This window comes from Trachypithecus francoisi, unplaced genomic scaffold, assembly GCF_009764315.1.
Source record: "Trachypithecus francoisi isolate TF-2019V2 unplaced genomic scaffold, Tfra_2.0 Lachesis_group13, whole genome shotgun sequence".
NCBI lineage: Eukaryota > Metazoa > Chordata > Mammalia > Primates > Cercopithecidae > Trachypithecus > Trachypithecus francoisi.
Window position 1 is genome coordinate 57,224,988 of NW_022681458.1, and position 15,027 is coordinate 57,240,014.

The window sequence follows — 15,027 nt, forward strand, 5'->3', positions numbered from 1 at the left end:
AAGGAGAAGGGAGCCTGCTTGCTAATAAACACGGACTTCAGTGAATCATACATTTGTATATTGCCACCTCACTTTGTCTTTACTCTTTGAAGTACTAAGCCTAATGAGCCTTTATTCTACTTCCTTTTTTACTTTACGGAGGTGTATACTTCTCCAAACATACCAATATATGAAAGTCAGTTCTACAGGGAGGTTTTATAGCTAAAGGGGGATTTGGATGAGAAGTAGGAGCTATCATCCTGCAATATCTCAATGCTCAGCACATCTTCTCCCACCAATCAGGAGTGCTCTTCCGACTAAGATCCTGAAAAATGAAGCTCTGTGATCCAGTGAGAACCTTCCAGCAACTGCATGGGCTCTATTTGCCTCACGTTTTCCCTAGTGGCTCTAATGGTGACATAGTGATAGTGCTTCACACATATCCACCACCACTTTACAGAAAATAGCTGAAAGTGGATAGCATAAGGTTCTGGAGTCACTCTCTTAAGCTTAGCACTGACAACTTCTCACTAGAGAAGTTTGCTGTCAGTCCTTCAGAAAAGAGCTGGAATACAAACTCTTTCTCAGACCATCACTCAATCCCGCCACTTCCTCCTTGTGACCAGCCACATGGTTCCCCGCCTCCATCAGAGACAACCACATCCTCATTCACCTTCAGGCTCCTAAGCCAAACAAAAGAGGTTATGGGGTAACTTGGGGTTAGAGTTCTTTTCTTTTCTTTTAAAACAGGTCCTGTTGACACATTTGCTTCAAATAAGGAGAGACTGTGGTAATCTTCAGCGTCATGGAGTGAGGTGAGAGAGTCCAGAGCATTGTGGAAGTGTCAACGAAAGCCATGGATCACAGCTTCCCTAAGACCCCTTCCTTTTTCTACACACAATTCTCACCCCACGCCCACCAGATAAATAAATGAGTAAATTATAAACCAAATTGAATCTCAACACCTCCAAAAACTCAATCATCCAAATGCCCTCTTAAAAATGAGAGAGAGAGAGGAAAACAGAAGCGATTACCAGAGTTTTGTTCCCGTTCTTGCTGAGAGGGCCCCGGAAAACTCCCTTGATGTTGCGAAAGTGTCCGTTGCTGAGATGCGTGGAGCTGATGACAATGTAGTAACACTCCATGGGGCAGCCACCGCCTCCTCCGCCGCAGCCGCTGCTTCCACGCACCCCGCGCCCACAGCCGCAGCGCGCCGGGGCTGGCGAGGGTAGGCTGGGGACCCGCCACGAGGGCACGCAGCAGCCCCCGGCACGTCCTCTGGAGACCGGCTCACTGCACCCCTCTGTGGTGCGCGCCGAGGCTCTCCCGCCTCCGCATGCTCGCCGCGCTCTCCCTCAGTCTCTCGCTCCTCTGTGTTTCTCTTCTAATTCGCGTCGGGACAACGAGCCCCGCGGGAGGATTCCAGGCTAGGAGGGGGCCGGGCCGGCGAAACGGAGCCGGGCAGGAGTCAGTGCCCGCGCGGCGGCCGGGCGGAGCGGGGCTGCGGGAGCCGCCTGCGCGGCAGCAGGAGTGGCGGCGGCGGCAGCATCCCCCGCGCTCGGCGCCTGCACTCCGAGTTGCTGCTGCTGGCAGGCATGAGTGTTATTATAGTGAGCGGCGTTGCCGGTCCATTGCACTGAGCCAATGGCAGGGAGCCACTGGGCTGATACTGAGAGCTGTCAGAGGAGTACATCTGTCACCCGCTGCCTCCCCCGCCCACCCCGCCGCCGGGACCCGCGGCCGCGCCAGCCCGAGCGCGAGTGGGAGCGCCCCGCGCGGCGCCACTGCCGCAGAGGGCCGGGGACGCGACGGCCACCGCCAAGTGGGAGACTCCTGGAAGGTGGGGGCGGAGAGGAAGCGAAGAGGCCGCGATTTCTTGCCTGGCAGTCGGCGTGGGGGTGGGGGCGAGGGGGATAAATAAATTAATAATTCAATACCGAAAGCCACCCGCTTCCGACTGCAGCGAATCCAGGCCGGTGCCAGCAGGGGCTTCTTTCTCAAGATAATTGCTATTCACTGGGTTTGGTTTATTTGATTTTCTTATTTAATGTGTTTTTGGTATGGAGGCTGGTACCCTGTTCAGTCTTAGGGAAAGGCGAGGAAAGAAAATGTGCCCCCCACCCACCCCTGCTACCACACATTTGTAGATACCGTAAGTGCTTGTGTTGATGATAGTTTCGGGGGAGGGTAGTTGTGGCGTTGCGAGTGCAAGTGGGTAGAGGGTAAAAGCAGGGACTCCTGATTTATGTGTCCCTCCTCCTGGCATTCCCCTCACCCCACCTCCCCTGAGAACCTCAGTTCTTCCTAAATTGCTAAAGCTGAGGGGAAAGGGATGCTTTGCGGCAAAGACGCTGCTGCCTCGAGCTTGCTTTGCATGTCTCTCTAGTTCCTCTCGCACTACAGAGTGGTAGCGAACAAAAGCGTTCGCCCTAGAAACGACCTGAATGGAAAAATCTCCTGCACACGAACTAATGGGTTTGTCACGGAAAGTAGGGAACCGGGTCTACTGCGTTCCCTGGAGACAGACTTTCTGGTTGGTTTTCAAGGGTCCAAGGCAGCCATCAGCCCGGCTGTGCCCTCCCACCCTGCCTCCCACCCAGTTGATTCTCTCTTTGTGTAAGTTTAACCCCTCTGAGGTGGTGGAGTGAGAGCATCCCATCAGGTATATATGCGACTCATTAATCGACACTTTAAAAGATCGGTTAACAGGCAGTGGGAGGCTGGGAGATGGTGCCTTCAATGGATTTACTGAAGGCTTTATTTTTACTTTGCCTTGAAAGGCTTAATTGGTTAAAGCAGCTTCCAGACATTCTGATGCCCCATGTCAGAACAAACTGCACTTTGATATAAACTGTGTTTATCTTGTTTATTTGGGAATCGAGATTGCAATACATTTCATTTTGTGTGTCTCATATGTAGGATTTTATGTAGCAGTGGCCCTGCAATCCATAATAAGCTCCTTAAATAAATCTGACAGTTTGATTTCACTTTTTGAAAGAGGGAAAAAAGAGAAGAGAGTCAATAGTAGTGTGAGTAAATTATAACTTATAGATGGTAGAAAGGGGAAGTACCACATTCACATAGTCATTCTTCCTGTATTATGCTTCAGTTCAAACAAAGGGGAAAAAAATTGGTATGGTTTGATCAAAGCTCATTATGAAGTGTCAGAGTTATTTGGAGGCACTTGGCTAAATTTCTCAGATATCCACTTGGGGGAGTCTGCAAGTCTCGGGAGAAAGCGAGAATTTACAAAACTTCTATACTCTGTGGAGCAGATCACCCAATAATTTGTTAGAATTCAGTATGAACACAGTTCTATCAGAGGAAAAACATTTAATTGATCTACACTAAATATTGCATGGAAATTAAATCAATTTCCAACTACTGTAAAAATATTGTTTTGTGTTTATATTTTGAAAATGCAGGCATTCTCTGCACACGTCAACTTCGGAAAGAACTAGTAACCTGTATGATTTCTAGTATGTCTTTTGAAGATTTGTAAACTTGCAGTTAGTTATTAGAAAGAAGATAACGTTTTTTGTATTAATAATCTATACTGAGAAAGCTTGTAGGGAAGTAGAAGAAGCACCATATATGAAAAGACCAGATGATGTAGGGTATTTTTTAAATTTATAATAATGTAATTTAGGAGGTTTTTTGCAATATTTTTCTATCAAAATACTTCTAATGAAATTCTTAAATTTTCGTCTGCAGGATAAAGCTCAATATCCAGTTCAGGAAACGGGAAACACAGATATATGACTTGTCCCATGGAACAGAATATCATCTACGTGGACTGTCACACTGTGCTTCTAGTGGCAAAGTTTGAATATATGTATGTATCAGTGTATCTTTAACTTTGCCATTGTGTTGCAAGCACTTGTTATATCCTTCCTATTATTCCTATTATTTAAATCAATTTTTATTTTGCAAGACTACCAGTAACGATTTTGGAATGAATTGTTTCTGTGGAACCAAGTCACCCTAATTTAAAAAATAAAATTTTTTCTCTCAATAATTTGGACAATAGGTTTAATGTATGAGGTTAAATATATACCTGCTTATTATAAATGTGCAGAATCATTTCTTGTTTAGAAAATATTTCAAATATTTTATGGAATAATTATAGATTATTTGTTCAATTGGCAACTTTCTAGCCCAACAATTTATAATTAAAAATGTAAATGAAGTGTCATTAGTCTAAAAAATTGCAGTTCATTTTGCTACAATTTCAATTTCACCCTTTCTACAACTGCAATTGCCCCTTCAATTCGCCCTCTACAACTGAAATTCAAATCAAGATTAAGTTTTCCTCTTATACTGATTTATCCCACTTGTCTTGCTTTGCTTAACTCAAATTTGGATAATAGATTTCTGCTCAGCATTGTTCCTCATCTGCTTCTGGCTCACACAAAATTTCAGGACAGTGTTGTCACCTTGACATATGAAACCAAGGTCTTGCTCCTCTCCTAGACCAGTGGCTAGACCTCTGGGTTCTAAATCCCTGATTCATTCAGTCCAGTTCTTCCAGGAATAGGTAAATCTTTCCTGAGTTTACCTACTATATGTTACTACCTCCACATGCCTTTCCACTGGACTCCCTACTTCCTGTCATAAAAATCTTTGGATGCTTTTACTATGTCTGAATAACTTTCCAACACTCAATTGAAAAATCCCCACAAATTAGATTGACTTCTGGGTTCCAATAACTCTGCCTTACCTGAGCTTTTGTGAATCAAGTTTTTAGTCTTATGTCATCCTGAAATAACAAACAAACCAAATATGTATTCCACTACTTTTCATATGTGTCTGGGATGTATTCATAGTCATCACTGAGTATATTTTGGGATTCAAAATTTTCCTTTTCATTACTGTAATAATCTTAAGCATTTTTTATCATCTGTATAACCATATAACTGGGTAATTTGTACTTAATGTTGCCACTATTTATCACTTTGGTTTACATTCATGTTTATTATCATATTGGTGCCCAGCACTACTGCTTTTATTTTTGAATAATAAAAATTTAACATGCGCTTGTTCACTCTCAGTTAATGCCAAGTGATACGATGGCATGCTGCATGAATGAAGGTGCTACATAGTTAAATTGGAAAAAGTGGTAGAAGAACAGCATCACTATAGTGCACTCATAGTCATTGTAAACTTCAGGCATGTGGAGATCAGTGTTGACACACAAACACTCATAAACAAATTCATGTTTGAGATAGGATTTGATTTTAGCAAAACAACATCATCTGTTGTATTATACAAAGATGGGAAATTTGGATATTTTGCCTGTTGTATTTTCATTTGATTTCTTTTTTTTTTTTTTTTGGTTTGTGTTTACATAAGAGCTATAAGCATATGGGGTTGTATAATTAGTTTGATGTTAACATATTTAAGTAAAATTATGCCTCAAGTGAACTTAGTATATTCAAGAAAATATTTAAGAGAAGGTCTATATGATATTTACTGTGAGAAACGCTGATCTATACTAGTCATGGGATATATATTGAATATCAAAACTGATATTACCTGAAGCTGATAATGTAATTATATTATGTGTGATGGTAAAATTTTAAGGTAATTATTAGGTAATAATTTCCTAAAAGTAGCTCCGTGATCATAACCCTGTTTCTGTATTCAAATTCAGCTGAGTTGAAATATGGTCCTGTTAAAAACAAGGATCAATAAATTGTCACTGATTATAAGACATATTTAAGGATGTTATAACAGAAGGGCATCTTCTAGTCAAAGAAGTGTGAAGCCTGTATTTGTGTAGACTCTATCACAATTAACACCTTATTCCAAACCACTATAAGGCACCTTCAACTAAAACAACTTTGGAATATTGGACAAATAATTATTCAGACTCCCTTAACTTCACTTATTTAACCTTAGAAAGAAAGGGAATAAGCAAGATATTATCTTATGTTTTTTCAAGCTTAATTATCTGATTATCTGGCAACTTGCCTAGAGCTGATGTTGATTATGCCTGGCAGAACAGAATACCAGCTTAGCTCCCCACTTGAAGATGTGTGTCTTGAATAGCTGGTGTAACTGTAGAAATTGTGGAAATGTGGAAATTGATACAAATGTAAAAAGGATTAGAGAGAAATTTCATAATTTTTCTGGGTTCAACCTTAATAAGTAGACAAAATAATTTAATTATGCAACTTTTTACATCTTAAAAGAATGATAGCGCACTTGTTAGGCTGTAAAAAATATTTAGATGATATTGATATTTTTCAAGCATTTTTACCCCTTATTTTTCAATTCTAATAAGTAGCCTTCGGATAAATGCCAAGACAATGCAAATAGGAGAGCCAAAGCTACATTTCTAATATGTTGCCAAATAAATTAATGCAATTGGGTAACATGTAATTAATTTACCAAAAGGAATAAAATTAGGATATATTATTATGAGTAAAGAAAAAAAGATGAACAATAACTACATTCCTGTGTTTTATTCCCTTTTTTGAATGAAATTTTGTAATATCTATTAAAAATAAAATTACATGTAATCTTATATCTAGCCATTGCATTCCTGGGACTTTTTATGTAGAGTAAAATTACCAGCATAAACTGATATTTACAAGAACACTTAATGTAATATTAAGGTAACATTCTTAGCTTAACCTTATAATTATAAAAAAGCTAGAAACAAAGAAAGTGATTTTCAATAACGAAATAGTTGCATAAATTATGGTGTATATCATAATTATGATATATCATTATATATTTCATAGACTTTCACATACCTATTAAAATAATAAATTTCATACACATTGATTAGGTAGGATTTTCTAGTTGTTTTATTATATAAAAATGTATATTAAAACAAGAGAGTAGATTAGGATTTGGTTTTGTATAAAAACAAGAACAAGTGTGTATTTTTGTGAAAGAATAAACACATATAAATAAGACAAGGGCGCATGTATTTTGCTATCATGAGTTTCTTAGTGTCAGGTAAGTGGGAGAAGAAAGAACTAGAAGAGAAGGAGAAAGCTAGTGAGGCGGAAGATAAAGGTGACATGCAGGCACCTACAGACACATATTGTTTCTGGGTTAAAAACAAAGGGAAAAAGGAAGCATTGGTGGGAGGGAGGAAGATATAAATACCGCTCTAGTCAGGATGTAAAAAATTGATTCTAGGAGATATATAAAATCAGGGAAAATATTAAGAAGATACTGAAATGAAAGTAATTGGTCTAAGATGTTAAGTAAAGTTGAGGAGGAGGGACAGATTGGGGAAATTGTTTATAAAATTTGGATTAGTTTTAGATATACAAATAGAGATAGTGAGATGTGCAGGTATAAAATGTGGAGTCAGGATCACAACCCATTTGGGAGGCATTGGCATATCAATGCCATTTATAAGCAAGGGCTGCAAGAGATCATGTGAGAGCTTATACAGATAGATAAAGAGTCCCAGGACAGATCAGGGTTGACCTGAGAAGCAACAGCTAAAAAAGGAGATAGCAAACAAGCTCCTGGCAGAAGATTGTAAAGCCAAGAAAATGAGATGCCCCATAAATCCTTCCTTCCAATGCAAAAGGTTAGTTTTAAGGAAATAGTAACCAGCTGTGAGGAATGCTACTGGTAGCTTTTAAGTAAAATGAGATGACTAAATGATCTCAATTTGGCTATCTTGAAGGTCATTGGTGACTTTAACAAAGTAGTCTCTAGAATATGCCACAAAGACTGCGGAGAATTTGCAAAAATTAAATTCTGCAGCACAGTTGAGTACTCAGGCATCTGTGCTATTCATATGAGAGAAATTTTGTAGAAATAGTTCTCTATGTAGTACAGATGTAGCTAGATTTAAGAAAAGCATAGGAGGTTAAGACACAATACTGGCCCATAACACAACTTTTATATATACTCAAACTCTCCTCTTGTCTACCATACTCCTTTCTGATAAGAAGATGTGGGAATTTCCACTGAGATTTCAAATTTATGTATGGTCATGTTCACTAGGAACAAGATAAATATAAATTAAAACTATATAGATTTCATTAACATAAAATATATTTGTCTTAGTCATTTTAAGCTACTGCAATAACTATACCATTACTGAATGGCTTAAGCAATAGAAATTTATTCCTATGGTTCTGAGGGCTGGAAAGTCCAAGATCAAGCTGCCAGCTCATTCAGATTCTGATGAGAGTCCTCTTCCTGGTTTGCAGATGGATGCCATCTTGCTGTAAGCTCATAGCAGTTTTCATAAATACTTTTATATGTTTACTTGGTAATATGAAATGGGTACCTTGCCAAATTCAGATGGCAATATTTAGTTGCATAATATTCCTAAAAATAAATGTGGAAATATGTATCTATGTGTCATAAATTCCACTTCCATTCCACCATCGAGGTAACTTTGTCTGTTAGATCACCCAATTGCCTACCAAAATTGATTTATCCATGGAATACATCTAAACCAAACAAGCCCAAGAGGCTCGTGCTAAGTTTCAGGGCCAACCAATAATGTTTTGTGTACCTGAACTCTAAGAAGCTCAGGAAGAACTGATGGGCATTATTTCTATAATGTATTACTCTAGAGAGGTCAAAAATTGAGAATGTTCCTGAAGATATATTCTTAAGATCTACTCGCTTTAATATTTTGTTTATATATGACACCTTTGAATCTTTATAGTAAAATTCCTCATATAAATTTAGTATGAATTGGATTAACATAACTGATTTCATCTATAATATACAATCTTTAACTTTTTCATGAGGATTCTGAATTCTAGTTATAAATATTGAGGAATAAAAAAGATATTTGTTTATTATGTATGATAGATGAACAGCATGAGTGACAATATTTAAACAATGAAAAAATTTAAACAATTCAAACAATACACAAGATATATTATTGCAAGTAATATATTAAAAATTATATCTGATATAACATCATAAACATATTAAATGAAATATACAACATATAACATTTATGCTATTTTAGTGGCATGAGAAAATCATCATGAAGAAAATGTTACAGAAGGGACAGGATATAAGATTGCATTGTATATACACAAAAACACTCCCTCACATGTACAGGTATGTACACAAATAATACACACAAAGAAAAAATTGACATTAAAATATTTTAACAACAAATTCTGGCAAGGCTTCAGAGAAAATAGAATACTTATACACTGTTGGTGGAAATGCAAATTAGTTCAGCCACTATGGAAAGCAGTTTGGAGATTTCTCTGAGAAATTAAAATAGAACTAGCATTCAAGCCAGCAATACCATTACTGTGTATATAACCAAAAGAAAACAAATCATTCCACCAAAAATACCCATGCACTCGTAGTTCATCACAGCACTATTTTTATAATATCAAAGACATGAAATCAGCCTAGGTGCCCATCCACAGTGGATTGGATAAGGAAATGTTATACATATACATCGTGGCATACTACACAACCATAAAAAAGAACAAAATCATGTCCTTTGTAGCAACATGGATGTAACTGGAGGCCATTATCCTAAGCGAATTAATGCAGAAACAGAAAACCAAATACTGTATATTCTCACTTTTTAGTAGATGCTAAATATTTAGTACTCATGAAAATAAAGACGGGTTGGCCGGGCGCGGTGGCTCAAGCCTGTAATCCCAGCACTTTGGGAGGCCGAGACGGGCGGATCACGAGGTCAGGAGATCGAGACCATCCTGGCTAACACGGTGAAACCCCGTCTCTACTAAAAAATACAAAAAGTAGCCGGGCGAGGTTGCGGGCGCCTGTAGTCCCAGCTACAGGGGAGGCTGAGGCAGGAGATGGCGTAAACCCCGGAGGCGGAGCTTGCAGTGAGCTGAGATCCGGCCACTGCACTCCAGCCTGGGCGACAGAGCGAGACTCCGTCTCAAAAAAAAAAAAAAAAAAAGAAAAGAAAGACGGCAATAATAGATATTGAGGACTACTAAAGAGATAAGGGAGGGAAAAAGGAATGATTGAAAAACGGTCTTTGGGGTTTTATGCTCAGTACCTGAGTAATGGGATTATTTGTACACTAGACATCAGCATTATGTAATATACCCATGTAACAAACCTGCCCACATACCCCCGAATCGAAAATAAATCAATAAAAATAAAATTATACAAAAAAGTATTGTAACAAAATATCTATAGATAAACCTCTCAAGAGTAAAATTAAGGTTAATTATTTTTCTGAAATATTTTTGGCATATGTTCATATTGTATGTGATCATTTTTCTTTACATAAAAAATTATAAAAATCTAGGAAAATAATAAATTGATTTGATCTAGCAAAAATTGATGCGAATATGAGAAATAGTAAAAATATATAAACTAGTAAAAATTGAAAAAATAGGTATATGACAAGCATATGTGTTATCAAAATGAATGGAAATAATTTAATTATTCCATAAAAGGAGATACTCAATTTAGAAAATCTAACAAAAGATATTACTAAAACTATGATGATAGAAAAGTTAAAAGTAAACAAATGGGAAAGATAGCAGAATTAAATACAAACACAAAGAAAACTGTAATATTTACATTTCTACCAATATCAAGTAATATTTAAGACTAAAAACACTGAAGAGTACAATCAATGATGAAAACATAACAGTCAAAAGTATTTCCGCAACAAACAAAAGAAAAAAGTGCATAAAGCAAAATGTTTGGGGAAAACAAGCGGAAATCTATAAAGAAAAATTTTGAAAAGTAATATGAATAGACAATAAACATGAGTTGCTGTCGATCCCTTATTTTTTCTATTACATCGTCCAAACAAAAATATTATGTGCTGGATTTTTAAGATTAGTGGTGGCATAAATTGATAATAACGTTTGAAAAGTAACTTGATTTTATTTATGAACATTTTTAAAAAGCACATATCCCATGACTCAGCAATTTTACTTCTTACAAACTATGACACAAATAATATCATGAAAAGATAAAAATATGAGCAGAGACATGCTCACTGCAGAATGTTTGTAATATCTAAAATCTGACAAATACCAATGTATACTGTGAAAAGTAGTAGAAATTACTGTACATTTATGCAATGGTATACCAGAGATAAATTATTAAAGCATACATATGTCTCCATTAAGAAGGATTTTGGCTGGCTGCCTGTGGCTCACATCTACAATCCCAGGACTTTGAGAAGCTGAGATAGGAGGATTACTGAAGCTCAGGGCTTTAAGACCATCCTGGGCAACATAGCAATACCCCCATCTCAAAAAATAATAAATAAATAATAAGTATTTTCATCTAAGGATATCAAGACCAATTACTATGATATCATCTCATTTTTTTGGTATAAATAAATTAAGATATGTATTTTTCAACAGATAAGCAGATGGATATTGAAAATCATAGAACAAAGAAAGACTGGGTATGCAACAAACACTTAACAGTGGCTAACACTGTCAACATTGACTTGGATAATTTTGAGGGGAGGATGAAGGAGAGTGAGTGAAGGGTGTCATAAAATCTCAAATGAGAATATTTCTTAATAATTTTAAGTGGACACTATAATAATACTAATATTTTCAAAGAAATTCAGAAATCTTTATGCCTATTTAAATTGACTTATTTAAAATGCATTCAATGAATTTAATAAATACAATCATTTTTAATTTTATCTGTTTATTTATTTTGGCACTCCCTCCCCCCAAAAAATGAAGGCATTTTAAAGGTAGTTGCCTTGGCTGGTTTGCCCATCGTTGCTTTCCCAGGGCCTTGAAGTGTACTTAGTCTTTAGAATGTGCTCAGTAATTATTGTTGACTGGCTGAGTTTCAAGAAATTGGAGCAAATGTTTGAAAAAGCAAACACATTATAACATTACTTTCCCCCACGATTTACCTTTTTTATTTAATCCCAGTTCAACAAATATGCTGCCTCTGTATTCATAAACAATAGAACATGAAGAAAATCAGGCTCCCTTAGTACATCACTGAAAATCAATATCAGATTCTCTAAAAATGCTTCCAGACAACAAAAGCTTAAGGAAAATAGCTTATTTTACTTATGCATGCCAGTCAAGGTACATGATATGGAGTCCAAATGGTGTCAGTGACCCAGGATCTTGGCGTTCTGCCAAGCTCAGTGTGTGGCTTCCATCTTGTAATCTAGGGTGGTTGCTCTTGCCTCCATCATTGCATACATGTTGTAGCTAATACAACGGTGATAAGACAAAGTAGAGGGCATTGCTCTTCAAGAGAAAGTCTCTTGTAAAGAAAAGCTGTGAGGTTACATGGGATGGTTCTCTGCTCGTGTTTTAATTAGCTATAACCTTGACATATAGCCACTCAAAGTTGCAACAGGACAATTGGGTGTGTAGTGTTGGGCTATGTATCCACCTGAAATTCAACAGATGCCTTTTAAGAAATAAAAGAGAATTAATATTCTTGGGCAGCACTAATAAAGTTTCTAAATTGATGGGACATTTTATTTTAGGGATATATATCTGTGAGGTACTGATTTTTTTTTCATTCTTTTGTCCATATGTCTTACATGCTGTTGACAACATTTCAATGATGTTACGTACACTAGAAACACAAAAATCAGAATGTAATATTTGACTAAAAGAAATTTTAAAAGAAATTTGGAGAGGACAGGGAAATATATTCCATTTATATGAGTAATTATTTTCTTTTCTTTTTTAAATTTTATTTAATTTAATTTTTTTTTTTTTTTGAGATGGAGTCTCGTTGTGTCGCCCAGGCTGGAGTGCAGTGGCCAGATCTCAGCTCACTGCAAGCTTCGCCTCCTAGGTTCACGCCATTCTCTTGCCTCAACCTCCTGAGTAGCTGGGACTACAGGCACCCACCACCACGCCCGGCTACTTTTTGTATTTTTTAGTAGAGACGGGGTTTCACCGTGTTAGCCGGGATGGTCTCAATCTCCTGACCACGTGATCTGCCCGCCTGGGCCTCCCAAAGTGCTGGGATTATTGGCATGAGCCACCGTGCCTGGCCCATATGAGTAATTACTTTCAACATAACTCTTACAAATCTTATAAATCCATAAAGCTTGACCCTCAAATGTTGTTGAATGTCAGGAAAATGAGGCTAGAAAACCCCAATGTAAACTGTTACACATTGATATTCAACTATATTTTACCCTCATAACTTAACTATTCCACATAAACTTAGCATTTCGGTAATTAGTCTGCATTTAATACATTACAACTCTGAGTTTAAACTTCTAGTACCATATACAAAAATTAACTTACCTCCTTCCCAACAAACTAACTTACTTCAAGGTGGTGATACTAAAAGTACACTTTAAAAAACATTTTTCTCAAGGAAGATTCTTTGTCTTCATTGGAAAAGAAAAGAAAGAAAAGCAGCAGCATCATTGTGACTATTCATACTAATGTGTGGGTATCATGACTGACTAATAGAAAACAATGCGCTCATTCATCTTCCCTCTGATTATAGTAACTAACATGCAGCAATGGGCTTCAAGTCTTGAAAACTTATATTCTAAATATATGTACATATATATAAATATATACATCTGTGTGTATATATGTGTGTGTGTATATATAAATATATTGAGAGAGAGAGACAGAGATAGAGACAGGGGCTCATTGTGCTGCTCAGGCTGGAGTGCAATGGTGTGAACACAACAGTTCTGACTACCTGGGCTTAAGTGACCCTCCTACCTCAGCCTCCTGAGTAGCTGAGAACCGAGGTACATGCCATCATGCCCAGCTATTTATTATTATTGTTATTATTATTATTGTTTGTAGAGACTGATCTTGCTATGCTTTTCAGGCTAGCCTTGAACTCCTGGTCTCAAGTGATTCTGCATCTGTGGCCACCCAAAGTGTTTGAATTACAGGAGTGAGCCACTGGACCCAGCCTATATTCTAATATCACTTATTTGATTTTAGAGATACCATTTTGACTGGGATTTATTTTGTGATAGAGATATGTATTAACTCTGTTTACCTTTGATTGCAAGCCGCATTATGAAGAGTTCTCATTCTCATAGCCCAACCTTAATTGTAAGTCAACAACAACAACAAAAAAGACACACAAATCCAGTATGTAAAGCTGAAGTATTCTATTCTGTATGAAACTTTTGCCTTGATTTTAATGATCAATGTTTAGCATTAACTAAGGCTCAGTAGTCTTCACATTAATTTGTTTTAATCTTTGAATCATAGCCTCATTGCTGAGACTATAAGCTGTACTCAGAGCTGTAAAGTACAGGTTTTCAAACTTCAGTCTGCCTCAAATCACCTAGATGACTTTCAATACACACACTTTTGAGACAACCTAACAGAATGGGAGGAAATATTTGCAAACTATGCATCTGACCAAGGTTTAATATCCAGCATCTATAATGAACTTAAATAAATTTACCAGAGAAAAACCAACAACCCCAATAAAAGTGGGCAAAGGAAACGAACAGACACTTTTCAAAAGGGAACATGCATACAGCCAGCAAACTTATAAAAAAAGCTCAACATTACTGATCATTAGAGAAATGCACATAAAAACCACAGTGAGATATCATCCCACACCAGTCACAATGGCTATCATTAAAAAGTCAAAAAGTAACAGATGCTGGCAAGCTTGTGGAGAAAAGGAAACATATGCACTGTTGATGGGGGAGTAAATTAGTTCAACCATTGTGGAACACGGTATGGCAATTTCTCAAAGAGCTAAAAAACAGAATCACAATTTGACCCAGAAATCCCATCACTGGGTATATACCCAGAAGAATATAGGTTATTCTATCATAAAGGTACATGCATGCAAATGTTCATTGCTAAACTATTTGCAATAGCAAAGACATTGAATCAACCTAAATGCCCATCAGTGACAGACTGGATAAAGAAACTGTGGTACATATACACCGTGGAATATTATTCAGTCATAAAAAAGAATAATATCATGTCTTTTGTGGGAACATGGATTAAGCTGGAAATTATTATCCTTAGCAAACTAATGAAGGAACAGAAAACCAAATACTACATGTTCTCACTTATAAGTGGGAGCTAAATAATGAGAACTCATGAACATGAAGAAGGAAACAGCAAACACTGCGGT

General features: G+C 37.2%; 2 protein-coding genes across 2 annotated transcripts in view; one reads left to right on the plus strand and one right to left on the minus strand.

Annotated features, from left to right (window-relative positions):
* The window catches only part of ZNF804A (zinc finger protein 804A), a 343,259-nt gene extending 341,681 nt beyond the window's left edge, over positions 1-1,578 (minus strand). Inside the window, exon 1 of the mRNA XM_033230936.1 lies at positions 1,014-1,578. Within this exon, the coding sequence (XP_033086827.1) occupies positions 1,014-1,124 (111 nt within the window). The 5' untranslated portion in view covers positions 1,125-1,578. The remainder of the gene's footprint in view (positions 1-1,013) is intronic.
* On the plus strand, positions 1,268-5,262 carry LOC117094758. Its single transcript, XM_033230935.1, has 2 exons — positions 1,268-1,819; positions 3,694-5,262. The coding sequence occupies exons 1-2, from the start codon at positions 1,316-1,318 to the stop codon at positions 3,739-3,741; spliced, it is 552 nt and encodes a 183-aa protein (XP_033086826.1). The 5' UTR covers positions 1,268-1,315; the 3' UTR covers positions 3,742-5,262.
* Positions 5,263-15,027: the final 9,765 nt, after the last annotated feature.